The sequence below is a fragment of the Amphibalanus amphitrite genome, unplaced genomic scaffold (genome assembly GCF_019059575.1).
Source record: "Amphibalanus amphitrite isolate SeventyFive unplaced genomic scaffold, NRLGWU_Aamphi_draft 001861F_arrow, whole genome shotgun sequence".
Lineage (NCBI taxonomy): Eukaryota > Metazoa > Arthropoda > Thecostraca > Balanomorpha > Balanidae > Amphibalanus > Amphibalanus amphitrite.
This window is the reverse complement of record NW_024883354.1, coordinates 54,216-81,895: the sequence shown is the minus strand read 5'-3', so window position 1 is coordinate 81,895 and position 27,680 is coordinate 54,216. Positions and strand designations below refer to the sequence as shown.

The window sequence follows — 27,680 nt, the reverse complement described above, 5'->3', positions numbered from 1 at the left end:
TAATCAGCGTCTCGTAAAAACTACTAGTGCAGGTATATTATCAAGAGCTGATCCGTGTCAGTACCTACAATTACAATTAGGTACTACAGGCATAAGCGCGATTACTGATCCATCCGAAGGAACGAAAAAAGAGCACATGTATCACATGATTTATATTACAGGCACATGATGACTACTGCATAGTAGAACAGAAAGGGTCAAACATATATCCAGATCAGAAGCAGTTTGAAAGAAAGGTTACCGGGCTTGATGACACCAATAAAATTTTGTGTCACTATTGTTTGAATGTTTGAATGTTGATGATTACTTGGTCCAGTTTTAATGTCGCATCGCTAAACGTCCGAAAAGCCGATTTGTCACAGCTGAAAATGTACAGGTCTCTATGTCCATCCCTGAGCCATCGATGCGTGACATTTGCCTCACTATTGTGTCTTTACACGCTACACCTAGTTAGCTCGCCAATAACTTAGTCAATAAATAGGGCAACAGGGCGAAGAAGCCCAAGGGAAAATAAAACCAGACGAATAATACAAATAGCTAAAACACATAAGACAATGCTCATCGATTCACATCAAGTGAATTCGCTGGACGGAAAAGCCTGATCACGAAATGATTCAGCATCTACCCAAAAAGGTCTAGCAAATCCCGTTCAGCAATGACCCGCGAGAACCTATCCAGTCAGTTACTAAGCACAAGTAGACCCGTATACGTATTCAGGCTGTGAGGTCGTCGGGTGATCAGTCACATAGTGCAAGTCACATTGTCACGTGACCCAGCATTGTCGTGCCCCCCCCCCCCCCCTCATCCCCAGTCGGTCGGTTGGTTGTGTCCTTCAATCTTCATTGTTCAAAAGCTGGCAAAAATTCTTACAGGAGAAATGAGTCGACGAACATAGCCACACAACACTCAAAATCGCCGCCAAATAGACTAGATTCACCGCACTGCCATCTGCCGACCAACTGCGACACTAAAACTGTCGCAATCTGCCACTTGGCGGCGCCACTGGACACCAGCACCACTCCTTCAGATATTTATCCGCCAGACTCCAGACATCTTGCCCCTGTGTTGTCTTTTAGTGTTGCGATGACACCCAAAACCATTGGTGCCACGTTTGGCACGTGCGCCACGTGCACCACCACGTGTGCCATTACCGGCACGTATATTTGTACGACTTTTGTGTACACGTGTCGCACGTGACCTGACAACACCAGTGGAATTTGCAGTTACACGATGTCTTGACCTCCGTGACCTGGCGTTTGACCCTGCGGCCACAGCGTCTGCAGAGGTTCTTACAGGAGCGTCGTTCGGCGTGGGTCACCCCCGGACCGGTGGCACGCGAACATTCCCGGCCGCGCGTGCCAATGTCGCCTGTAAACAAAATAAAAACATCGTAATCGTAATCGTATTTGACGGCTTTTGGGCTTCCACATAGTGATAACAGCCCATTCGGAGTTGCAGTTGGGGAGGAGACAGTGGGGTGCATTGGGACGGATGGGAGTATGGGGAGGATAGGGGTCCTGGCCAGTGCCTTTGTTTGCCGTTTGTTTTTGTTTTGGGGGGGCTGTTGGCTTTTTCCTTTTCTTTCCTTTTCTCGTTTGATCTTGTTCTTTGTTCTTTTTCTTTTCTTTTTATTGCTGTTTTTTTGTCATATCTCTTTTTTTCTTTTTTCTTTTTTGCCTCTTTTTCCCTCGGCAAGCTGACCAGGATTTAAAAAAAAACTTATGCATTTATTTGCTTTCCTTCAAACGGCATGGTGCCAAGTAACGGTAAAATCCTGCTTATCGGGACCGGGATTCGAACCCGGACCCCCGTCCCGGAATAACGCTCCTACCAACTACGTCCCCAGGGCGGCCGTCAACGACTTAGGGAATAATAACAGATGGATCTAGAATATCTTTTTTAGAAAGGAGATGTTGTGTATAAGCAAGCTCCATTGCATGTTCTTGGCTTTCCTATTATCAAGAGGGTGGATTCTGGAGGGTGGAACTGAAAACAGATTCCAAAATGGATAATGCGTTTAAATTGTGTCTTACTACCTTGTCCCGGCGGCCGGCTAGATGCTGATGAAAAGTTGTGTGCCTACTAGTGATGTCAATTACGGAAAATCGGAATACCGATACCAAACCAAATACCAACCAAAACCGTGGAGAAATACCGAAAACAAACCAACTTGGGAACATGAGGAAAATGCCAACTTTTTACCGATATCTTAGCCTCTTAAACATTAGCGATGGTTTATGATACCAACAAAATACCAAACATATTAGGATTGAAATACCAAATACCGAGTTGGTATCGGTTTGGTATCGGTATACCAAAAAGTTGGTACCCGATTGACATCTCTAGTGCCTACACAGTCAAGTAAAATCTTAGAAAGCAGTGCCAGTACTGAGCTGATAACTGGTAAAAATACGAGTTGCGTGTCGGTAATGACCACGAAGACAGTTTCGTAACACATCCAGCATGAGTTGAGCACCCTGCACAGTTAGGGCTGAGACCGAGTAGCAATTAGGCCATCATCAGGGTAACGTGCTGGAAATCTCGAGGGAACATGTAGACAATCGGCTGTGTAGATATCATCATGACACAAAGTTGACGCCAAGCTTAGGTAACATTTAGACCATCAGCTCCGCAGAACAGCATTTGTGCCGCTATTAAGAACACTTTTAAATTTTCCGCGGGATAACGTTCTGATCAATGTGTAGTCGGTCCATTTATTGGCGCCGTTTAATTTCGTACCGGCTTCTCTTCTGTTTCTTATTGTTTCCTGCGTTGTCTCTTGTCCGATTTTATATCTGATTAATTCGCGTCACTTAAGTATTTATTTGATATTGTCATAATTATCTACGGGGCTGTTACTTTAGTTTCTGTTTAGTTGCAGCCCTAGTACCTTAGTTTCCGATGTCTCTTCGGTTTGTTGTCGCTCTCGTGTGGGGGAGTCCTGGCGGCCGGCACGAGTGGCGGTGGTGCGGTGCAATATAAGCTCTCTTGTGAAGCTTGCGTGTCGGAGCCGGAGTGGCGAGGCGGGACCCGTCTACAACTGGTGGCAGCGGTGTACCATGTTCGGACCCTCGTCTTCGTCTTCGGTCGCCGTCGCCATGGTCTGGTTCCTGCAACCGTAGCCGCCGCCCTGGTCTGCGGCGCTGGGCGCGCCTCTGCGGGTGACCTCGACCGCCGACCGCCCGCCGGCCGCCGCCGACTGTCTGGCCGCGGCCCGGCCAGTCTGGCTCGAGCCGCCGCCCGGCGCGCTGCGCTGTGGTCCGGTGTGCCGCTGCGCCGCTCTGAAGCCGCGTGCTGGTGTTCGTCTTCGGATTTGTGCTGACGTGAGGACACCCAGCCCGCCTACAATGGTCGGTTAGTTGCGTGAGGGTGGAGACTGATTTCATTTGCGGAGTTTTTTTTTCTGTCACTTTCGCTGCCACCATGCCCTCTCAATCAGTTTTGAAGGCTGAGGCAGCCATTGCTGAGCCGGTTCAGACCGTAGATTCGGGGATTGCGATGCCACGCTTTGATGGGCAGGGATCTCTGAGACGGTTTCTTGATGATTTTGGGAGGTATGGGAGGCTCAGGGGATGGTCTGACGAGCAGATGTTAAACGTCTTGCCACTGTCGCTTGCTGGTATTGCCCGCGACGCTTTCGATAGCCTGCCCGCCGACCAGACTGTGTCGTTTCAGACAGCCGCTGCAGGCTTGAAAGATGTCTTCGTCACAAAGACTGTGACTGAGCAGCACCTGACCTTGCGTGACCTGAAGTTTAGCCCTGACGAGAGCCTCGACTCGTTCGTGATTAGGTTTCGTAAGCTGCTGTCTCTTGCGTTTCCCACGCTCACTGATGTTGGTCCCCTGATGTTCAGCCACTTCCTGGCAACTTTGCCAGCTGAACTGCATGCTGCCGTGATCGCTGACGGGATCTCGTCCTTTGATGGTGCTGTGAGTAAGGTACGCAATTTGATTGCTTCACAGACGTACCTGACACGGGCCCGTCCCAGTGTCGTCCACCGGCTCGACACGGACGGTGAGCTGGCTCGGTTGGCCAGCCGGGTGGCCGACTTGGAGGCCGCGGTCCGATCTGCTGCTCCTCCGAACCGTTCGAGCCGCACCCCCGGGCGTCGAGAGGGCGATGGCCCGCGGGTATGTTTCTGTTGTGGTGGACGCGGACACACCCGTGACCGCTGCAGATTGCGGAACCGAACTTGCTTTAGATGTCAGACGGTTGGTCACATTGCAGTGATGTGTCCTCAGTCACCTCAGTCGCAGGGAAACGCGACTGGGTCCGGCCGTCGGGAGCCGAGCGGCCCGCCCCCCGGCGACCGGACCACCCCGACTCTGACACCACCAAGTCACACGCACATGTAGTTCCCTTGAGCGATGACATGCGTCTGTCGGCCCGACTGGCCGGCGTCGACTGCCAGTGTCTCTTGGACACGGGCAGCTCGATCAGTTTGCTGCATAAGTCTGTGTTTGATGCCATGCCCAACCTTATTCTGAAAAAGACCTCCGTTCAGGCTCGTACTGCATCTCTTTCCGAGCTTCCGTTGCTTGGCCGTACCGTGGTGCCAGTAGACATTGCTGGTGTCACATGCACCGTTCCATTTTTCGTTTCTGAGTTTACTGATGTGCCCTGTTTGCTTGGCATTGATTTTTTACAACACTGCCCTTGTGTCATTGACTTGCGCTCTAAACGACTGTTCGTTACTCCAACTGAAGTCGTTCGCTCTGTGTCCGCTCATGCCGTGTCCATCGGTGACGTGTGCCTCAATGCTGATCGTGTGGTAGCCCCGGGCACCGAGGTGATTTTGAACGCGTTTGTGGCTCATACTGATTACCACGGCCCCGCCCTCGTTGAGCCCACTGATGCTGACCTGCACGGTTTGGAGGTAGTTGGTGCTCTGGTGACAGTCTCTGGTTCCAAAGTACCGGTCGTTGTGCGTAACGTGACCACGGAGCCCATTACCATTCCCAAAAAGCGAACCCTGGCCAGCCTGGAGGTTGGCTTTGTCGAGCAGTCACACGGAGACGGAGAGAGGTCGAGCTACGCCGCTGGACTACAGGCTGCCCAGTGCGGCTCCGACCTGACTGCTGAGCAGAAAGGTAAGCTCGAGTCGCTGCTCAAAAGACACGCTGAGATGTTTGACGGCCACGTGGGGTTCACTGATCTGGTCACCCACGATATAGATACCGGTGACCATCCCCCTATCCGTCAGCCCCCCAGACGTATTCCGCCACACTTGTCCGATGAGCTGCGCTCCCAGATTCAGGATCTGGTCGAGCGGGGCATACTTGAGGAATCGGATGGAGAGTGGTCGTCCCCGATTTGCCTCGTGAAAAAGAAATCTGGTGCATTTCGAATGGTTGCCGATTTGCGCCGTCTCAATGCCGTGTCCAAGGTACCCGTATATCAGATACCGAGAGTGGATGACTCGCTTGAAGCTCTAGCTGGCTCTGACACATTTTGTCAGCTAGACATGAACAGCGCCTACTTTCAGGTCGCCGTTAACCCCAGAGACAGGGATAAGACGACGATAGCTACGCCGTTCGGTACGTACCGGTACACACGCATGGTTTTTGGCCTGGCGGGAGCCCCTGCGACTTGCGCCCGCCTACTTGATATTGTGCTTGGAGATTTGACCCCCCGTGACTGCGTCCATTATTTCGACGACATCATTGTGCACGGGCGTGGGTTTGATGACGTGATGTCCAAACTTGACAAAGTGTTGCAACGTTTTGAGAGTGCTGGCCTGACCCTAAACCTAGAAAAGTGTTCGTTTTTCACAAAGAGTGTCAACTTCTTGGGACACGTCGTTTCGACTGAGGGAGTGTCCACTGATCCTCAGAAGGTTCAGAAGGTGGTTGAGTGGCCCTGTCCGAGAACGCAGAAGGAGCTCAGTAGCTTCCTCGGGCTGGCTTCTTACTTCCGAAAGTTCGTGAAAAACTTCGCTGAGATCGCTGACCCCCTTTTCCGTCTGACCCACAAGGACGCAAAGTTTGTGTGGACGGACGAGGCACAAATCGCGTTCGACAGACTGAAGGATGCCCTGTCCACCGCGCCCGTTGTCTCGTTTCCCCGATTTTCCGCCGGAGCCGGACGGTTCCGCCTTGACACTGACGCGTCTGACCTAGGAATCGGGGCAACACTGTTCCAGGAACAGGACGGTGAAGACCGTGTGATCGCCTACGCGTCACAAAAGCTGAGTAAGTCTCAAAGGAACTACAGCACTACTCGTAAAGAGCTGTTGGCGTGTGTGGTGTTTACCCAACATTTTAGGCACTACTTGATCGGTAAACGTTTCGAACTGAACACAGACCACGCCAGTCTTCGCTGGCTGATGACATTTAAGAACCCCACTGGGATTCTCGCTCGGTGGTTTGAGATCCTTTCCGGATTTGAGTTTGACGTCGTGTATCGCCCTGGTGCAGAGAACGTGCCCGCTGACGTGATGAGTCGCTGTCCTCAGTCGCGCGATGTTGAAACACAAACTGACGAGCATGTGCGTGTTGTGTCGCCAAATGCCTGGTCAAACAGTTTTCTGAGACACGAGCAGGATCAGGATTGTGCGATTTCTGAGATTGCAAAACATCTTTCTCTGGGCATCAGACCCAGGTCTTCCACTGTTTCCCCAGCTACCGTTCCCCTCTTGCGCCAATGGCACAGATTGCGCATCGTTGACGGTGTTGTGTTTCGTTGTTTTCGGTCGTGCCCAGGCGGAGACGATCAGTTACAGTTGGTTGTCCCGCAGCAGTTGATTGCAGGCGTGCTTACCTCGCTGCACGCTGGCCCTACTGGTGGTCATTTCGGTGCCGATTCACTTACACTGACTGCGCGACGCGAGTTCTGGTGGCCTGGTATGGAAGCCACTATCACCGAGTTTTGCAGTCGCTGCGTAAAATGCAATACTCGTGCCACACCAGTCCCGCGTCCGAGAGCCTCGATGGGTGAACTGTATTCTGATGAGCCTTTTGAAACGATTTCTATCGATTTTCTGTGTGGTTTGCCTACCACTGCCAGAGGCAACAAACATCTTCTTGTCATTTGTGACCATTTTACCCGTTGGTGTGAAGTTTTTCCTGTGCCCGACATGTCTGCTGTTACTGTTGCTGACGTCATCGTGAACCAATTTATCGCGCGTTTCGGCTGCCCCCGACGCATTCACTCTGACAATGCTGCCAACTTTTCTGGTTCTCTTCTTACCGAGGTTTGCCGACTGCTTGGTGTCGAGAAGTCATTTTCTTCTGCTTTCCACCCTGAGGGTAATTCGAAGTGCGAGCGGATGATGCGTACTATCCTTGACATGCTGGCAAAGTACTTGGACGCGAACCATGCTGAGTGGGATGTGCACATACCCCTCCTCATGCTTGGGTACAGAGCCAAGGTGCATTCCTCGCTCGGTCACTCGCCGTACTACCTGATGTTCGGCAGAGACCCGAGGATGCCTGCCTCAGTGCAGCTGCAGGTACCCTCCACCGCTCCGAAAAGTGTCACCGTGTCCGAATATCTGTCAAAACTGACTAAACGTATTAAACTGTCTCACAAAGTTGCGCTTGAGGCCTCTGACCGACGCCACGCGCGCAACAAGAGATTGTTTGACAGGAAGCTGACCATGTACGATTTTCAGGAAGGTGACTCGGTATACCTTTTCAGGAGTGTGGCCAAGAGTGGCGAGTACTATAAGTTCATTCGACCGTGGAAGCCTGCCGTCATCGTTAAGAAACTGTCTGAGCTGAACTACCGGGTGAGGGTGCTGGGAGGCAAAAAGTCTGTCGTTGTCCACCACAATAGACTGAAACCTCGCGATGATGACCCGTCCGCGCCAGTCGTGGCCCCGGACACGTCAGTCCCCAGATCTGCAGTGATGTCGTCCGGCTCTGACGATGGCGCACAGCCGCCGTGTCCGCGGTCTCCGTCGCCGCCTCGGTATGCGGCGCTGGGCGGCGACTCGTACCTGTCGCGGTCTCGCGATGGGGAGGCCGGGCGATTCGCGGCTCCCGCCGACCCCGCCGGCGACGGGCTTCCTCCGGTGAGTCCTGCGCCGTCTGGCGCCGCCCGGGAGGTTCCTGGCTGGCAAGCTGCTGCCGTGTCTACCGACGCACAGAGGTCAGTAGCTCCGGTGCCGGCCCTGCGGCGCTCTGAGAGAGCGTCGAGACCGCCTAACCGATTCTGTCCCTAGTTAAGGTCTTTGTAACTATAGTTCATCGTTGATCGTATGTGATGTGAGCCGCGAGATCAGCTGCTAACTGATGATTTTTGCTGTGATTTTTTGCTGTGGTCGCTGCTGGCAAATTGTCTGGTAATGTCGTGGCTAGCTGGTTGGGGACGCCCGTCTGGCTGTTCTGCTAACGGAACGCGCCGATCGACATGGCATGCAGCCATCCAGCGCCTTGAATTGGCGAATCTGTCCAGCGTGGTCTCGATGGAGTGCTGAGTGATGCTCAAATACATCGTTATTTTCACGTGTTCTATTCCCAGATTTGTCGTAGCCGAGCTGTCCGCGGCCGAGCTGTCCGCGGCCGAGCTGTCCGCGGCCGAGCTGCCCGCGGCCGAGCTGCCCGCGGCCGAGCTGCCCGCGGCCGAGCTGCCCGCGGCCGAGCTGCCCGCGGCCGAGCTGCCCGCGGCCGAGCTGCCCGCGGCCGAGCTGTCCGCGGCCGAGCTGCCCGCGGCCGAGCTGCCCGCGGCCGAGCTGCCCGCGGCCGAGCTGCCCGCGGCCGATCTGCCCGCGGCCGAGCTGCCCGCGGCCGAGCTGCCCGCGGCCGCACTCCGCGGCCGCGCTATACGGTCGTGCTCTGTGGCCGTACTCTGCGGCCGTGCTTCCCGTGGCTGGGCCTTCCGTGGTCCCGTGGTCGTGGCCGCGGCGAGGGTGCCGCGACCTGCGCGGTGCCGTGCGCTGCGGTGATGGCGCCGCGCACTGTGCAGTTTATTGTGCCGAGCGCTGCGTACGCGGTGGGTGCCGCGCGCCGCGCTGTTGAGCGCACCGTATTCGGACGGTGGCTGCTGCGCGCAGCGTGGTGATTGCTGCGCTCTGCAATGGGTGCCGCGCTCGGACGGAGTGCCGCGCTCGGACGGAGTGCCGCGCTCGGACGGAGTGCCGCGCTCGGACGGAGTGCCGCGCTCGGACGGAGTGCCGCGCTCGGACGGATTGCCGCGCTCGGACGGAGTGCCGCGCGCTGTCGTGTTGCGTCGCCTTCCGACTTTTGATCTGTGCCTAATGTTGTTTGTTACCGATGTCCGCTTCTTTTCGTTAAGAGGGTCGGATGTAGTCGGTCCATTTATTGGCGCCGTTTAATTTCGTACCGGCTTCTCTTCTGTTTCTTATTGTTTCCTGCGTTGTCTCTTGTCCGATTTTATATCTGATTAATTCGCGTCACTTAAGTATTTATTTGATATTGTCATAATTATCTACGGGGCTGTTACTTTAGTTTCTGTTTAGTTGCAGCCCTAGTACCTTAGTTTCCGATGTCTCTTCGGTTTGTTGTCGCTCTCGTGTGGGGGAGTCCTGGCGGCCGGCACGAGTGGCGGTGGTGCGGTGCAATATAAGCTCTCTTGTGAAGCTTGCGTGTCGGAGCCGGAGTGGCGAGGCGGGACCCGTCTACAAATGATGATAATGACTGCTGATAACGACTGCCACTGCTGATAATGACTGACGTTCTGATAATGACTGCCACAATTCTTTCTCAACAAGGGCGATAGCGGGATATGCTCCCCGTTGTCAGAAATCATCTTCAGTCATTGTTTTTATATCCTAAGCTAGAAGTCACATCTCTGAACAGCCATTGTTGTTCCGCTGATCCAGTGTCGGCGCCGCCGGCATTGAATTAAGCCTGTTTCAGATACTGCCAACTGGTGTCACTCTGCATTATGCAATGTTTCGGTGAATTCAGCAGCAGAACGCTAACAACAATTCCGTTGCCCGAAACAACCATGATTGCACTACATCGGACAGCTTTAAAATTTTGTTCAGTCATGGCCTGAATGTGATTAAATTCAGGGGAAAAGCCTGATGTTCCTTGAATATGCATTTAATTAACTGGGACTAATAGTGCTTTCGGAAGTGGACAGCATCAACCAGGAAATGAATAGTTGGAGTGGGCAGGATATTACGCGGAAATTGTTCCACCCGTGAAATAGAATTGAATGGATGTTAACACTTGCCGAAGCGAGGATCTATTTTTTTTTGTCACCAGTCACAAAATATGTTGGGTATATTTTATCCTAGCGTATATGTGCGGTGGACGTGTATCGGGTAAAACTCTGAAAAAGTTCATACAGGCGAGGTTCTTCACGACCGGTCTATAACGAACGCATTGAGTTGGCCAAACACTAGCTTGAACGTAATTTAAAATACCAAACACCAAAATCACATTGCTTTGAAGCATCGAACACCAAATTGCTTTCCGTGTGGCACTGACTGACACACCACACATTTTGCATTTTTATCCATTGACATCCCCAGTCGCTATGTACCGTTTGGTACCGTTTGGTACCGTTACGTACCGTTTGGTACCGTTTGGTGCCGTTACGTACCGTTTGGTGCCGTTTGGTGCCGTTACGTACCATTTGGTGCCACTGTGCGGCAGAAGTCTGGCGAATCGTCCATGTAGGTCAGGTCGGTGACCCGTACACCCTCAAAGCTGACCGACGCCGTCGGAGAGACGTCGTTACCGTCAGAGCCGAGCGTGAGCCTGCGGGAGGGGTCAGAGGTTAGAGGTTAGAGGTTAGAGGGCAGAGGTCAGAGGGCAGAGGTCAGAGGTTAGAGGGCAGATGGCAGAGGTCAGAGGTTAGAGGGCAGAGGTGAGAGGTGAGAGGTGAGAGGTCAGGGGTTAGAAGGCCGAGGTCGGAGATCACAAGTCGGTGCTCAGAGGTCAGAGGTGAGAGGTGAGAGGTTAGGGGTTAAAGGTCAGAGATCAGAGGCTAGAGATAAGATATTTGATGTTACAGGTCATAGGTTTGTGAAAAGCTTACATCCACGGCCAGTCTGGGAAAGAAATAGATTCGAGTTTAGGGGTTATATTTCAGAGATTATCTATGTTAATTGTCACAGCAGAGCATAAGACGGAGCAATTCAGAAATAGCCATAATAAGCCGATTCCTTTCAACTTTTAAATCCCGATAATCACTGCAATGCAGAGCTATCATACACATCGTTTGGCTTTTCTGTAGCGATAAGAAACTCACCGCTTGGCACTTTTCTGTAATGTTATGGCACTCATGACTCACCGTTTGGCCTTCCTGTGGCTTTATGGCACTCACCGTTTTGGCCTTCCTGTAGCGTCATGGCACTCACCGTTTGGCCTTTCTGTAGCGTCTCCGCACCCGCTCAGCCGTAATCGTGAAGTCGGCGATCTGGGTCCAGCAGGTTTCCATGCTGCAGGAGCCGCTCACCCCGTGGCACTTGCAGAGGCGTCGGGTCGAACGACGAACCAACTGTAAGAAAAATAAAGGACAGTTCAGATCATGAGACAAAGACGGCGGGTGGACCGATGCACCAACTGCATACAAGAGAGGTTCTAGGTCACTTGACATCATTAGCTAGATTTGAACAGCAACTATGCACATTTAGCAGTCGACTTACAGATGCTCTAGAAATACCAGAGTGAAATACGTAAATACGTAGAAATACGTAAAAAACGTCAACACGACTGCAATTGTGCGGGCCACATCCTGTTTGCCTTGCCTTAGGTAAACATACAGCTCCTTGTAATCAACTCGCAGGCAGTTTTTATTAAAACGCAGGCACGCTGCAAAATCCTGAACGCCGTGTAACAACCCCACTCGCTGAATGAAATTCAATCCTGTTGAAGATTCAACCTGCCACACAACGAAATACACCACCAATTATTTCTTACATTAGCTAACTATGGTGCTCATAAAAGCTAAGTTAGATGAGAGCCTTCTAAATCCGGTTGTTTCAAGTTCCACAGGGGCAAGTTACTCGCGATATACGCAGTTAGGCCGAAATTGTAGAACCAGGTGGCCTGAGGGTGCCGTTAGCAGGATCCGCGTCTGTGAGCGGTGAACAGGTACAGTTTCACATCCTTACGGTGTTCAGATGAAAAAAGTTTATGTGGACACCAACATTAATTCAATGAGCTGGGGCGATTGAGTTTCATAGCGGACCAAAACATTGCGTAGTCGTAATGCTAAGATGCTAAACAAAGAGCTTAAGGGCTAAACAAAACCTCGAAACTACAGCATTAAGTATTAAAGTATCAAATACATGTTTCACAAATGTAGAACGATATCCTAAGAAATATAAAATAATGGATGCATTATATTTGTGAATCCATTTTCATTGATCGGAACAAAACCTACAGTCCTGCTACCCATCGCACACTATTCTGGTTGTTTTGCAGTCTCAGCAGTGACTGTTGCTGTGGTGTTACCTATCTCACCTCTAGTCCAGCCTGGTTGTTGTGCTGTCCCAGCAGTAGGTACCTGTTGTGCAATCTCACCTCTCGTCCAGCCTTTTGTTGTGCAGTTTGAGCAGAGTCTGTTGCTGTTTTACTGTGTTATATCACCTCCCGTCCAGCCTCGTTGTAATGCAGTCTCTGTTGTTGTCTGTTGTGTTATCTCACCTCTCGTCCAGCCTGGTTGTTGTGCAGTCTCTGTTGTTGTTTGTTGTTGTTGTTGTTGTTGTGTTATCTCACCCCTCGTCCAGCCTGGATGTTGTGCAGCCTCAGCAGTGTTTGTTGTGTTATCTCACATCTCGTCCAGCCTGGTTGTTGTGCAGTCTCAGCAGTGTGACAGTGTTCGTTGTGTTATCTCACATCTCGTCCAGCCTGGTTGTTGTTCTGTCTCTGTTGTTGTTTGTTGTGTTATCTCACCTCTCGTCCAGCCTGGTTGTTGTGCAGTCTCAGCAGTGTTTGTTGTGTTATCTCACCTCTCGTCCAGCCTGGTTGTTGTGCAGTCTCAGCAATGTTTGTTGTGTTATCTCACCTCTCGTCCAGCCTGGTTGTTGTGCAGTCTCAGCAGTGTGTTGTGTTATCTCACCTCTCGTCCAGCCTGGTTGTTGTGCAGTCTGAGCAGCAGTGTTTGTTGTGTTATCTCACCTCTCGTCCAGCCTTTCTGTTGTGCAGCCTCAGCAGTGTGTTGTATTATCTCACCTCTCGTCCAGCCTGGTTGTTGTGCAGTCTCTGTTGTTGTTTGTTGTTGTCTGTTGTTGTGTTATCTCACCTCTCGTCCAGCCTGGTTGTTGTGCAGTCGCAGCAGTGTGTTGTGTTATCTCATATCTCGTCCAGCCTGGTTGTTGTGCAGTCTCAGCAGTGTGACAGTGTTCGTTGTGTTATCTCACATCTCGTCCAGCCTGGTTGTTGTTCTGTCTCTGTTGTTGTTTGTTGTGTTATCTCACCTCTCGTCCGGCCTGGCTGTTGTGTAGTCTCAGCTGTATTTGTTGTGTTATCTCACCTCCCGTCCAGCCTGGTTGTTGTGCAGTTTCACCAGTGTTTTGTTGTTGTGTTATCTCACCTCTCGTCCAGCCTGGTTGTTGTGCAGTCTCAGCAGTGCCCGGTGCAGCGGCATGTTCAGCGGCACATGGTCCAGGAACTGCTGAGACATTCTCACTCCAAACTCGACATTGTCGCTGCAGCCTCCCCACTGCCAGTCGTCAGCTGCGGCGAGAAAGGTGAGACAAGGTGAGACGGTGTGAGATAAGGTGAGAGAGTGTGAGACAGCGTGGGACAGCGTAAGACAGTAGGTATGTGGCAGTGTGAGATAGTTTGAGATAGTGTTGGAAAGTGTGGGAAAGTGTGGGGAAGTGTGAGACAGTTTGGGACAATGTGAGAATACATATGTGAGGCAGTATGAGACAAGGTGAGACAGTGTCAGCCAGTGTGAGAATATGTGAGAAATTGTGAGACAATTTGAAAATATGTAAGACATTGTTAGACAGTGTGGAACAGCACGAGACGGATAAGACAGTGTAAGACATTGTGAGACAGTGTGAGACAGTGTGAGACAATGAGACAGTGTGAGACATTGTTAAATAGTGTGGGATAGTGTGAGACAGCGCGATACATTGTGAGACCGTGTGTTACAGACGAGGTGTAATATAGCATGTGAGGCTGAAAGACTGGAGCCTGCCCCTGGCGGACCCCCCCCCCCCCTTATTGGTTTTGGAAAAGATGAAGAGGTTCGAGTTCAAGTGACGGGCAAATAAGTGTGCATTGAGGGCCAGCATCCAGGACACGAAGTAAAGAACGCAGTTCTGAGGCCAGTGGCCAGGAACTGAGAGCACACGTGTAAGTAAGGGTATAAACCGGCAAGTGGCCAGGTCCCGGCAAGTGGCTTTTACACAGGCTGGAGGACAGTTGATACAGCAGCACAGTCTAGAACATAAATGTAAATACACCCTCTGGCACTGCTTAAATCCCTGTTTTTTTACGGTCACAATGTTGCTGAGAACAGCACGTATAAGCACACACATCGTCTGCGATCAGGATATTAGCTACACCTCAGAGAGTTCTCGTTAACAATGCTTATTAGCTAGGAAACATCTGTGCCAGGGATAATTCACTGCTACGGTAAATTAAATGTCGATGGGAGTCACTGCGCAGAAGATGAAAAAAGTGATTGCTACAAAATCGATGGGCATGCTAGCTTCTTTGAAGAGAACACTGAGTAGGTGACATATAAGGGCATGTTGTAGCATTATATGTAAAAACATTGGTCTCCAAAAATGTGATGATACTGTGATAATTTTATGCAGGGTAAGTGGTGCCAATATTGGAGAGATGATGCACCTAAAAATTAATTATTAAATGTAAAAGCCTCAGATAAAGCGAAAAATAGCCTATTCCCCAAACCCAATCAAACGCATCATTGAAATCTAATAACCGATCGGGAAAACAGTGGGCCCACAAGGGATCTACTTCTCTTGCGTCAGAGAGAGGTCGAACAAGCGAAAGGTTAGGCTCCCAGCCACGGTTCACCCCAACTATCGATTGATTCAACTGGCCTGGGCTGCTCCCATGCTCCCCACTATCGCAGACCACCTCCGTCAGGAATCGCCTGCATCGATCGCCGAATCGACTCGATCCCCGGCTCTCACCACTGTGGGGACTCCAATAAACCACTAAATGAATTACGAGACGCATAAATTGACCTTTGGGCCGTGGCGAAGCGACCCACACAGCACTGAAAACTTTTTTACCACCTCCTGGAGGATTCATTTTTACCGAACCCGCAAGACAAGAGTATATTTAAAGGGTACCTCGCTGCTACCATTATGTGCATGGTAACGGTGCGTGGGTAAATTGAAGTTATTCGCCAGCAAAGAGTATTATTACCATGTAAATATCAATATTACTCTCGCAATCCTGAACAGGACGAAAACTCTTTCCTCCTAGGTATTGTGACTCGTGTGCAGGTGGTCGTTCCATGTGTGGATCTTGTTTACCCTCGTGAATATAATATTTGAAAGAGTATCAATCAGCCAATCAAAAACGAGATCGGCCGTTTGAAGGTTGAAGGCCGCGCGCATCTGTCAGTTTTCCGCCGTTAGTCTCCGAGAGAGGGTGTGCGCAGTGTCGGTGTGGCGCGAGGTGGCCGTTGGTGATTGTGCTTGTGTGCTGTTCATCGCCTATAGAGCCTCTGCGGACATTTTATTGTAAGTACCGATTTGATGGAGCATTACGTGCTGTTGAGTGGTGCTAGTTTGATCTGGCTTACAGATCCCGCGCACGGCCACGTGGCAGAGTGTTGTAAGTAGGTACATAAACTTTGTTGTGATGCATTTTGTTGGTGACTTAGAAAAAGATATATACTGTAGTGATGCAGTTTTATTATCCCACGTAGACGGGCGACCACCCAGGAACGCTGCCGTTCACTTCAAATATTGTGGGCTGTGCCTTATCCAATTTGAGGGAGCTGAATTCTTATTCATATTCAAGCATTCATTTTGAGTATTCGTATTCAAGTTGCATTCAAGTTGTATCGTGATGTTTGTTTACCGCGTGTGCATCGCTGAACGCGTATGAATAAGTGGAGTCTCACAATGTTCATGGCTGCAGTGAACCCCTCGTATTGTTTGTACGGAATGCCAAATATGTATTGTTGCTCTTGAAGCATGTTTTTTAGTTGATGAGCTCCGGTTAACAGAAGCTTCGCGAAGCTTCTGAAGAGCGTCTGTGGGTCCGTTACCATCCTCTGGGGGGTTTACACTAAAGGAAAGCATAAACATTACCATGTCACTAAGGGTAAGCCAGAAGAATATGCTCTTTGTAAGGTGGTAAATCACAGAGTAGATGGCATGCTACTCTTTAGAGGAGGGTCACGTTAAAAAGTTACCCTTCCACAGCGTGTAACTTCGAAAATGTTGCCCTCTAGACGAGAGTAAATCAAAAGAGTTTACCATACAGAAGATGGTAAAAAACGTCTGTGTGTCACGTTACCCCTCCCTGACGAGTTTACTCTCCATGAAAGAGTAAAATTTACCATCTGGAGGGTGGTAAAAAACGTCTGTGTGTCAAGCTATCCGTCGAGACCGTTGTGACGCATACCGTACTTTTGACGTTTAAAGTTTTATAGTGTTTCGAGCTAGCCTGAGCTAGGCTGAGTTGTCTCACCTTTCAAGTGATCGGCTGTGATGTATCACATTAGTGTTGCAGTGTACTTGCGTTGTTGTTTCGACAATACAGAGCATACTTATGAAGACAGTGAATGTTGGTTGGTTGTATTATAGGACTGCGTAGAGAATAGGTGTTAGTGTCTGGTATCCGTGTCATTGATGTGTAATGTTGCGCTCACCTTATATTTTTCATTGATAATTTAAAAAATTAGTGGGGATACAAATCCACTTTTCCGCCTAATTTTTAAATTTTCATGTCAAACAAGGTGCCTCCACGGAGAACACGATACGAGTTTACTCTGTATGGTAGGGTAAACCATTACCCTTGCAATGACTCCTTGCAAGAGTGTAAAATTTACTCCGATGTGAAGGGTCAGTTGGATGTTTTACTATTCTCGTCGGGGTAAACACCCAAGGAGTATAATTATTTTACCCTACTGACGATATTTTAGGGGACGTGTAATTCTCGGGACGAGAGTAAATTGAAGAAGTTACCACCTGGGAAGGAGTAAATACAAAGTTTTTACCCTCCCGAGAGTGGTAAAAAACGTCTGTGGACGTCTTACTCTTTCCTGGAGGGTAAACTCCCCAGGAATGAGTATATTTACTCCATGGTGGTGGGTAAAATCAAAGTGTTACCCTTCAGCCAAGAGTAAAACAACGGATTTACCACCTGGGAAGGAGTAAATACAAAGTTTTTACCCTCTGGAGAGTGGTAAAAAACGTCTGTGGACACCTTACCCTTTCCTGGGGGGTAAACTCCCCGAGAAGGAATATATTTACTCCGTGGTGGTGGGTAATACCAAAGTGTTACCCTTAAGTCAAGAGTAAAATAACGGATTTATCCTCTGGAAGAGAATAAATTAGAAGAGTTTACCCCGCGGTACGTGGTAAAAAACGTCTGCGTGCCTCGTACTCCCTCCCAGCGGATTTACTCTCCAGGGGAGAGTAAAAAAGTTTTCAGTGAGGTTAATAAACAGTAAACACCACTCGATGTTTACGCATGGACTAAAGCCTATAGCTTTGCACGGTGTTTTACGACTCTTTACAAAGTTCATGTACATTTCGTCATTTCTTCATGCAAATAAAATTTGTGGGGTGATGGATCAAATAGTTAAATAAAATCACAGCCCTTGGCTATCCTCAGAGCTCGTCAAGCTGCAACCCAACCCTTCCCGTATTTTCCCCTCTCTAGCCCTGAAGCAGTGTTCGCCATGGGCCGGGCCAGCCCAATGGGCCATGGGCTGGGCTGGGCTGGGCTACGGGTTGGGCACTCAAATATGAAGGATCGATGGGCTGTGGATGGGCTGGGCCAACTACATAGTACTGTAAAGTGGAGTCAGGGGTTCGCAACTGCGACAACAACTATAACTACATAGCTTATTACCGTGCAAGACTCAAAAACGAGTTAATAAGGCATGCATGCAATGTGCATTGTGCATGTTGCTCGCAAAAGATTGTTTCTTCACTACCTCTGGGTACCTGTGTGGTGTCAATAATTTTTATTCCATTCATTTTTGACGAGCTGGGCCGGGCTGGGCTTTCACGCTTGACCATGAATGGGCTCGGGCTGGGCTGGGCTGGACTGGGATTTTGCGGCCCGTGGCGAACACTGCCCTGAAGATAGACCCACTGTCTCCAATCTCCCTCAAAAATCATGCCTCTACCGACGTCGGAAAATAGAAATCGCCATAATATCACATCCCCGCACGATTCGCCCGATCAGAGGCTACTCACCCCTACTGGTCGGTCTGCTCTGACAGGTACAGCCGGCGATCTGCCCACTGGAGCAGTTCCGTGTTCCCCGATCAGAGGTTACTCACCCCTACTGGTCGGTCTGCTCTGACAGGTACAGCCGGCGATCTGCCCACTGGAGCAGTTCCGTGTTCCCCGATCAGAGGCTACTCACCCCTCCTGGTCGGTCCCCGCACTATTCGCCCGATCAGAGGCTACTCACCCCTCCTGGTCGGCCTGCTCTGACAGGTACAGCCGGCGATCTGCCCACTGGAGCAGTTCCGTGTCAGGGAGTAGGCGATCGCTCCAGCAGTTAGGGCGTCCACGACGGCGGCTTCGCGGGTGGCAGGGCCCGGCTGGTGGTTCCTGAGGAGGGAGAATGATGGTGTCAGTGTCAGTAGCAGTGTCAGTGTGTCAGTGTCAGTGTGTCAGTGCGTCAGTGTGTCAGTTTCAGTGAGTCAGTGTCAGTGTGTCAGGTGTCTTCGTCAGATTGAGTGTCAGTGAGTCCGTGTCAGCGATTCAGTGTCAACGAGTCAGTGTCAGTGAGTCAGTGTCAGCGAGTCAGTGTCAGCGATTCAGTGTCAACGAGTCAGTGTCAACGAGTCAGTGTCAGTGAGTCAGTGTCAGTGTGCCAGTGTCAGTGTGTCAGTGTCAGTGTGTCAGTGTCCGTGTGTCCGTGTGTCAGTGTCTGTGTGTCAGTGTCACTGTATCAGTGCGTCAGTGTGTCAGTCAGTGTCACTATCAGTGCGTCAGTGTCACTGTGTCAGTGTCACTGTGTCAGTTTCAGTGTGTCAGTGTTAGTGAGTCAGGGTCAGTGTGTCAGCGTCAGTGTGTCAGTGTCAGTCAGTGTGTCAGTGTCAGTGTGTCATTGTCAGTGTATCAGTGTGTAGGTGTCAATGTGTCAGTGTCAGTGTGTTAGTGTGTCAGCGTCAGTGTGTCAGTTTCAGTGAGTCAGTGTCAGTGAGTCAGCGTCAGTGCGACAGCGTATCAGTGTATCAGTGTGTCAGTGTCAGCGTGTCAGTGTCAGCGTCAGTGTCAGCGCGTCAGCGTCAGTGTGTCAGTGTTAGTGTGTCAGTGTCAGTGTCAGTGTGTCAGTTTCAGTGAGTCAGTGTCAGTGTGTCAGTGTCAGTGTGTCAGTGTGTCAGTGTCAGTGTGTCAGTGTCAGCGTGTCAGTGTCAGTGAGTCAGTGTCAGTTTCAGTGTGTCAGTGTCATAAAGTTAGTATGCCAGTCAGTGTCAGTGAGTCAGTGGCAGTGTGTCAGTGTCAGTGTGTCAGTGTCAGTGCGTCAGTATCAGTGTGTCAGTGTCAGTGTGTCAGTGTCAGTGTGTCAGTGTAAGTGTGTCAGTGTCAGTGTCAGTGTCAGTGTCAGTAACAATTTCGGTGTGCCAGTGGCAGTGTCACAAAACAATTCAATGACGCAACGTTGCCCCAGCACAAGCCTTATCAATGATACCAAGCAAGCCACATTAAATGCCGTGAGCGCTACAAAAGTTCTGCAATAATCTCCAAACAAAGGCAATGCAGCTCTCTAGAGACCGACAATCGTTCCCAGAAAAGATAGTGAGGCCGGTTATTGATCTTTAAGTTCTGTGCAGGGAAGCGCTATAGCGCCTACATTAGGCAAATGAATGGTAGCCAGCGACAAGAGGAGTTATGGAGGGAACAGAAAGCGCCTATTAATAGTAATGGCCGACAGAAACGGCATTAGAAAGCGAAGGGGGTGTTACCTAAGCCAATATCGGCGTGTCATTATAGAGCAGCTACATGAAAAAGCGATGTAAGACTTCGCGAAAGTACAAATACTTTCGACATAAGAAGTGGTAACCGATATTTGCACCGTTGAGAAACATTGCTAATGGAAAAGACTTTATCTATGAATTGAGGATCGTCATTGCCACTAACCCGTCCCGGCACCACCTGGGCTATTTCCGTACCCACGACAGCCGGGGGGGGGGTCGGATCCGACCCCCCCCTGTTATCTCGAGAACCAATGGGCGTATCGAGCCCCGCGAGGCGGCGTTCGAAAGGTCTCTACGAGACCTTCCCAAAGCACACTTAATTAATTGTGTGCATTCTGTGACACATAAGTAGGTTTATTTATCGTGACCGAAATAAAGCATTGCACAATATGCATATATGCAAATATCTACAAACTCATTTAGTAGTGATAACACGCTACAACAATCGAAAACAACCTTATTTCGAAGCGTGTAGTTCTTTTCAGATTCTTGAAGGAGTCCAAACTCGGTCTGGTATGTCAATTCGTTTCATCTTCTGTCTGCCAAACCTGAGCATCCATCGCGGATGAGAAGTGTTCAGTTATCATATCCCGCGCCCCAGTGGCGGTCTCAGCCAACTTCGCCCTAGTGGGGGGGGGGGGGGGGGCATACTCGTATTTTACCACCCACCTCTAACTCAAAAACTAAGAGGGCTAGAAAGACGCGGTAAAAAGCAGTCGATAGCTCTCAATGCGTACGTTTGAAAGTACTTCGGTCATTTTTCACCTTAGAGCAATATTGGGGTCACCAGAGGTCATCAAAGGTCAAAATTTGCCAATTGTCATTATATTTTTCAGAAAACATGCCACTATCTCAGGAACTATGGTAGCTAGAAAAACGCGTGAAAAAGCAATCGATAGCTTTTGAACTTTTCTTTTGAAAAGGTCATTATCAAAATTGACCTCAGGTCAACGGTTTAGCCTCCAGAGGGCAAAAACTCCAAAAATAGCTGTTTTTACGAAAAGTGTTTTTCGACAATAACTTTCGACTACAAAAAGCCACGACATTTCTATTGCCAGAATCGTGTTCCCCTCGCCGAGACGCGTCGAATGAACTATAATTTGACCTTGAAAGGTCAACTTGAAAATTTGACCTCAGGTCAAGGTCATGACCTGACCGGAAAAGGTCATGTTGCATATCAGTCGATGCGTCTCAACGAGACGAACACAAAGAGACCATCCCCAGCGTTCTATCTCTTTCCAATCGCGAGTTATTGGCAAAAAAACTGTTTGTAGCCTCAAATGACCTCGGATGACCTTTCTAGAGGCTATCAGCAAAAATGACACCTTGGTCATCACGAGTGGACTAAATCATTGTGATTCTGAAATATTTGGACTGTTCCTATGCGTACACACGGATCTAGAGGCATTTCCATTTTTCTCCATTGACTTGTAATGGAAAGGTCACGCCACTGACCTGACCTTAGGTCACGGATATGAAAAATCCGAGATATACAAATTGTAGGCGCCCATAACAGCATGCAATCCACGAAGTTTAAAACCTTTTTGACAAACACTGCAGGCTGGACATGATTGCAAACTTTTTTAGGCTTGGTCAGTTAACTTGACCTGGTGACCTGACCTGACATGATCTGGGGTCAAAAATTTCACACATTGTCCACAATTGATGTAACAAAAGCTACCCCAAGCGGCGCGGCGCTACGCGCCGCGGTTTTTTATTCACACGCGAAAAACGCGACAGGGTGGTAACATATGCCCCCCCACTGGGGCGAAGGATATACTATCCGTGCATTAGAGGTATTTGGTTATCCGTATGCGCTAAATGCGTCAGCCGTTATGTAACCGCCAAGCATACTGGGCGTTGCGTCTCCGTCAAATGTATTTGACGAATCTCCACCAAAAGCATTGAACAAATATCCGCCGAAAGCATTGGACAATTATCCGCCAAAAGCATTGGACAATTATCCGCCGAAAGCATAAAACAAATATCCGCCGAAAGCATTGGACAATTGTCCACCGAAAGCATTGGATATTATGACTCTGTCCATAGTCACCTCTGTACTGCGTGCATTATTGGTCTACCCTCTGTCAGAAGAACTAAATGCCACTGTTCCGTAAATCCTATTGAACGCAGGGTGTCTCCAACATCTGACATAATAGCTCAGTCTCCGTGGAATTCGACGTTATATTACCGTCACTGGTATCTGACCTTTAATTGGATTGGGCAGGTCCGGTCCAGAATCGGCCAATTAACTTACCTACTGATGGTACAGCTGTAGCATCAATTGCTCCCTGGGTGACTTTTGAACTGAACTTTTCCCCGCAGACCGAGGTCCAGGCCTGCGTTGCTTCACTGACGTTGTGACATTGAATGACTGGACTTGGAGATAGTTTTTTTTCATTGCATTTTTTTCAGAAACTCCGCGGTCCTATGTGGGGTAGTGTTCAGTCACAGTTTCGTCCCATTGACTGACTTTTGGATTTTGGAGAACTGCTTTGTGGCCGAAAGTTTCAGTCCTCATTCCTAGTCCTACCATACTCCTGTCCCTCCCACATTGACTGGCCTTTTGAGGAACTCGTTCCTCTCTCACTGACTGACCTTTTGAGGAACTCCTCTGTGGGACAGTTCCATTGGTGCCAGAAGAACTGCTTCTGACAGTGGGTGTGTGCCAACCGCTGACCCACTGCCATGTTATCGGTAAACTCCACACCCGCCTGAGGATACACAGGTCACAGGTCACAGGTTACAGGTCACAGAGGTCACACAGGTCAACTGCTGACCGACCGCCATGTTATCGGTAAACTCCACACCCGGCTGAGGGCATAAAGGTCACAGGTCACCGGTCACAGGTCACAGGTCACAGGTCACAGAGGTCGCACAGGTCAACCGCTGATCGACCGCCATATTATCGGCAAACTCCACACCCGCCTGAGGGCATATTGAGGTCACAATATCACAGAGGTCACACAGGTCACACAGGCCAAGTGCTGACCCACTGTCTTGTTAACAGTGAACTCCATACCCTGCCTGAGGGCATAAAGGTCACAGGTCCCACAGGCCACAAAGGTCACAAAGGTCACAGGTAACACAGGTCACAGGTAGCACAGGTCACAAGGGTCACAGTGGTCACAGACTCACAAATACCACAAGTCTCAGGCTATTCCTCACAGATCACAAAGATCGCGGGCTACAGCGATAAGGGACACAGAGGAATCAGGTCACATAAATCACAGAGGTCAAAGCTCACAAGTCACATACATCGCAGGTCACGGGAGACAGGTCCAAGGTCACAGAAGTCATAAACACATGCACCTCATTCATCAATGAAGCTATTTACAGCAAATCCATTGGCGTCTCGGTGACTTTATTGTGCTTTCCTAAGAAAGGAAGAAGGATATTTGTTGTCCACTACTCACCGAAATGCCAGTCATTAGAACATTGCCCAGCGACCTGAAATAACGAGCAAAACAATCATTAGCCAGTGTTTCTTGATAGAACATTAAATATCAACTGAGCACGAGTAGGTACAGATTTAGTAGACGTCAAGATGCCCATTAGAAGAAGAAAAACAAAGTCATACAAGCATTGTTTCATTTTCGCCGACCGAAGGGAGGGGGCGGGTGCCGCCCCTCCCCCCCCATAGGTTTTTTTCACGATTGCTCTGAACACGTTGGCGATAGAGATCTGAAACTTGACACCCCGACCTTGATTCAAGCCCGATCTTGTGACACCGTTGACCGCACGTTCAGGTCAGGTCAGGTCACTGACCTTTGTCATAAGTGAACCTCTGCACGCTTCTTAGATGTCGCAACTTCGCAACGCCGTCAGTGCTAGAGGAACTTTCACAGGGTGATCAAACTTACAGGGCTTTTTATCCTCTATAGGTGTCAACTGTCACAACTTGGCATAGATATTTCAGTTTTTCTAAGAGTAAGAGTATGGAAACTGTTATTTTGGCACAGGAATGATTTTAATATATCTCAAACACATGAAATCGCGATTTCATGCACTCTTTGCAAGGTCTGATGTTTCACCTTTGCATTGTTGACTTTGCGTGTCGTTATGTATTACGTCACGAAGGTCATACTATGTACATTTTTCGTCAACAGCTTCCGCTCAAATTAGGGTAGGGCGAGACGGGAAATCCACCAATGGACTCGAAATGACCTGCCGAATGAAATGTTTGCGATATCACCTCCTTTGACCAAGTTCGTGACCTGGGTGGCTCTGACCTGACCTTGTCCCGAGTTCAACACATTAAGTTGACATCACCCAAACAAAATGTATATGTAGGTACTAGAGATGTCAATCGGATACCAACTTTTTGGTATACCGATACCAACTTGGTATTTGGTATTTCAATCGTAATGTGTTTGGTATTTTGTCGGTATCATAAGCCCTCACTAATGTATAGGAGGCTAATAAATCGGTAAAAAGTTGGTATTTCCCTCAAATTCCCAAGTAGGTTTGGTTTCGGTATTTTCCCGTGGTTTTGGTTGGTATTTGGTTTGGTATCGGTATTCCGATTTTCCGTAATTGACATCACTAATGGGTACCATCGACGTGCCTGAGCACGAAGAACACGCTGGTGCCAAAGTTGCGGCTCTGCAACCATTTTTGGCGAAGTTATTCATCAAAAAACCGAATGAGCACTTTGAGGCACTCGACTTGATCTCATATGCCACCGGCACACATTCTTTTTCCGCGAGGCTCTATTTTAATTAGGGGCGAAACGGCGGGGAGGTTGTACTCGCCTCGGCCCCTCCCCCCTCCCGCCCCCCTCTGCCTCTGTATGTAGAAACCAAACGAAAGTCCGGCGAGGGTTAGGAGTAAGCATTCAGTTGCAAAATAATTACTCTGTGAGCTGCATACCTACATTATCATCAACACTATTTTACCTTTAGATGAGAAGAAAGTGTTTATAAATTGCAAATTTATAACTGCGATGGACAGGTAAAACAATAGCGCTATTAGGGATATGCATGCAACATAACCCATGGTAAATTATTGACACTTTCTAGTATACGTCTCAGTACCAGTGATTCTTTTTTCCAGAAGCGCCAAACTTTCCAGTTGGATTTCTTTGTCTGCTACTTATAAATCGACTATTTTTCTATCCATATTGACAGGTAACATACGACTTTTTCAATTTCCTGTGCTTCATTTTTTTGTGGATACTGGATAAATCGCAGTGAAAAGGATAGATAAAAGAGTGGGACCTGCTTTAAATGCACGCTCTTCGTCGATGCATTATTGATGAAGTATTCTAGCTTAGCTTGACTATAATCTTACAAAGCCCTAGACATTTATCGATGGCTGCAATCTATGAATATTCACTTCCATCCATGGCTTATGATCGGATTCAAACGCAATCCCAACCGTTGTTTATGGGAAAGTGAGTTTTAGTACATTATGCCAACTGCGTCGTAAATTCCATGATTTTTTGAAGAAACACACACGCAGAAATCGGGCGGAGAAATTGCTAAGAAAATCATCAAAATTTACAGCTATAAAGGGCAAGTTGTTAGTGTTGGCTATAAGAACTCACCAATTTTCCTAATTAAACTTCCCAGATGATCCAATGTTTTGTCAACGGAGGAGTATCCAGCTCCGAGTTTACTCACCAGGCCAGTGCAGACGATGAATAAAAACTCCAGGCGAACGCACAACACCACAGCCAGCTCCTGATCAGCACACCCATCACTGCTTAGTTAGATAATAAATACTTGTATAAATAAATAAGAATAAATACAACACCAAAAGGTGCGTTCGGACGGCTCCCGACGCACGTCCGCGCGCTGGAGAGTTGGAACAAAAACTGCCGCCCAGCAGCTGCCGCCCGGGTCATCAGCGACCCGAGACGTCCACCAATCAGAGGGCAGCATTCCAAGGTCAGGGCTCCTCCACGCACGCTAAAGCCGGAAATCTACGACAGCCTGCGTACGAAATCCCGATCAAACCACGCATCACATCACCTCACCACACAAAGATTCTATGATATCTGTCCGGACATCAACCCCAATGAAACATGATATGATATTTGATATTCCTGTCCTGCGCAGACCCCTGCCACGCGTGTGAGGTCCCTGGCCGGCATCTGCCCGTGTGTTAGCGACGGGTTCAAAGGGGCCGCCCGGCCCATACCTGGGATACCGTGCTCTTTCACAGGTAATTAAGTGAACACGATCATTTCTCCTTTCGACGCCGCCCGGGTCGCGTTAGTAAGACACCGGGGGGTAGGGGTAGGGGGGGCGGCGGCGGGCCCCCGGCGGAAGCAGCAGGGTTTGTGGGTTTTGCGGCGGGCGGCCGGGCGGCGGGCGGGTGGTCACCCGGCAGGCGGCATGTCACAGCGGTCAGACAATGCGACTGCTGGCGTACCCCGCCGTCTCGCTGTCTCACTCATTGTCTGGTAGATTGTCTGGGCGGTCCGGCCATCCACCGCGCCAGGAGCGACCCGCGCCGCCATTGTTACCTCGGCGCCAAGATTGTCTACCACCAGACATGACCTTTGTGAGGTGCAGACGAGAGAATTGTCGCCCAGAAGTGTTGATTGAGAGGTTTTGTCTGATGGAGTCGGGGAGATGATGACTGCGACTCGATGGCGCCGAGAGAGAGGTGTAAATAGAATTGGCAATCTGACTAGAGAGGGTTGCCGACGACTCGTGGATGTTACCAGCTGTTAAAAGGTGTTACCAGGTGTTACCAGGCCGCCGTAAGGTAGTCACCTGTCGAATGATAAAGCTAGGGGTGGGGGAAACTTTGTGAAGATGTAAATAGAAATGTACTTTATGTTGCTGATTGATGCGGATAAACGGAAAAGTAGATGTTTATGGGTATATTTACAGTCTTTTAGAATGTGGAAAAACATAGCTCCTAAGTCCTAACGTCAAATACCTACACCCGTCCTTCCCCGGCTAAAAGTAAATATCGTAAAGGAACATAGCTGACGCATAGTGTTATAGTTCGTAAAGCAAATACATAGTTCAGTTTCATTAGTCTTGGAATAATTGGTTACAATTGTTCGCAGCAATATTGAATAAAGACGTTTCTTCATAAAGCTGCAGCATAAGAGCAGACGCTTTAGTCATGCGTCTTCTTTTGATTGCTTACGTCTTTCTCCTTCATTTCGTTTTTTTTTCATCGTGCAACGAATAACATACGAAAGTTTTTTGTAGAAGTAGGTATTCGAAGCTGTTGTTCATGATTTTACTGAAAAGAAACGCGACATAGGATTACTCAGTGACGAGGGCACCATTCACGTGTAGACACGTCCAGTCTATGTGGATTTGGGCTGTCCACGCGTTCGGCGGATTTACATTGGTAAGGATAAGGAAGATGTAGATAACGGTAACGATATTTCGTTACCGGGACGACCTAGGTATTTATTTTTATGACTAACTTAGTTTATATTGACTGAATACAAAGTTGCACGGATACCGACTGCTTTTTTGTTGTTGTTTGATTGAGTGAATGCTTGCTTGTGCGACTCTTAGCCGTTTTCTACCACATATTTAGTCGCCAACACGTTCCCCATATCACTTATTTGCATTGCCTTAGGGTACGGATTACGAAACCCAGTTTAGTACACGCTTGCGATGTGGTGTGTCAAATGACAAACCTTAATTCGGCGCAAACTTTACATGAGTTATCG

The 27,680-nt window shown here is 49.2% G+C and overlaps 1 protein-coding gene across 1 annotated transcript; it reads right to left on the bottom strand.

Moving 5' to 3' along the window:
- Window positions 1–288: 288 nt before the first annotated feature.
- LOC122375527 (protein Wnt-8b-like) lies at window positions 289–25,856 on the bottom strand. Its single transcript, XM_043354979.1, has 8 exons — window positions 25,654–25,856; window positions 23,446–23,479; window positions 22,628–22,743; window positions 18,514–18,656; window positions 13,457–13,599; window positions 11,277–11,416; window positions 10,547–10,674; window positions 289–1,368 (listed from the first exon to the last, which is right to left on the bottom strand). Exons 1-8 carry the CDS (start codon window positions 25,728–25,730, stop codon window positions 1,148–1,150), a joined length of 1,002 nt encoding a protein of 333 aa, XP_043210914.1. The 5' UTR covers window positions 25,731–25,856; the 3' UTR covers window positions 289–1,147.
- Between the last annotated feature and the right edge of the window lie 1,824 nt (window positions 25,857–27,680).

What these genes read in the sequence shown, in the direction of transcription:
- LOC122375527 (XM_043354979.1), bottom strand. Translation starts at nt 25,730, where the DNA reads ATGGGTGTGCTGATCAGGAGCTGGCTGTGGTGTTGTGCGTTCGCCTGG. An exon ending in TCATCGTCTGCACTGGCCTG is followed by an intron (nt 23,480 to 25,653) that starts GTGAGTAAACTC and finishes TCGTTATTTCAG; the next exon opens with GTCGCTGGGCAATGTTCTAA. An exon ending in CGCTACAGAAAGGCCAAACG is followed by an intron (nt 10,675 to 11,276) that starts GTGAGTGCCATG and finishes CCCCTCCCGCAG; the next exon opens with GCTCACGCTCGGCTCTGACG.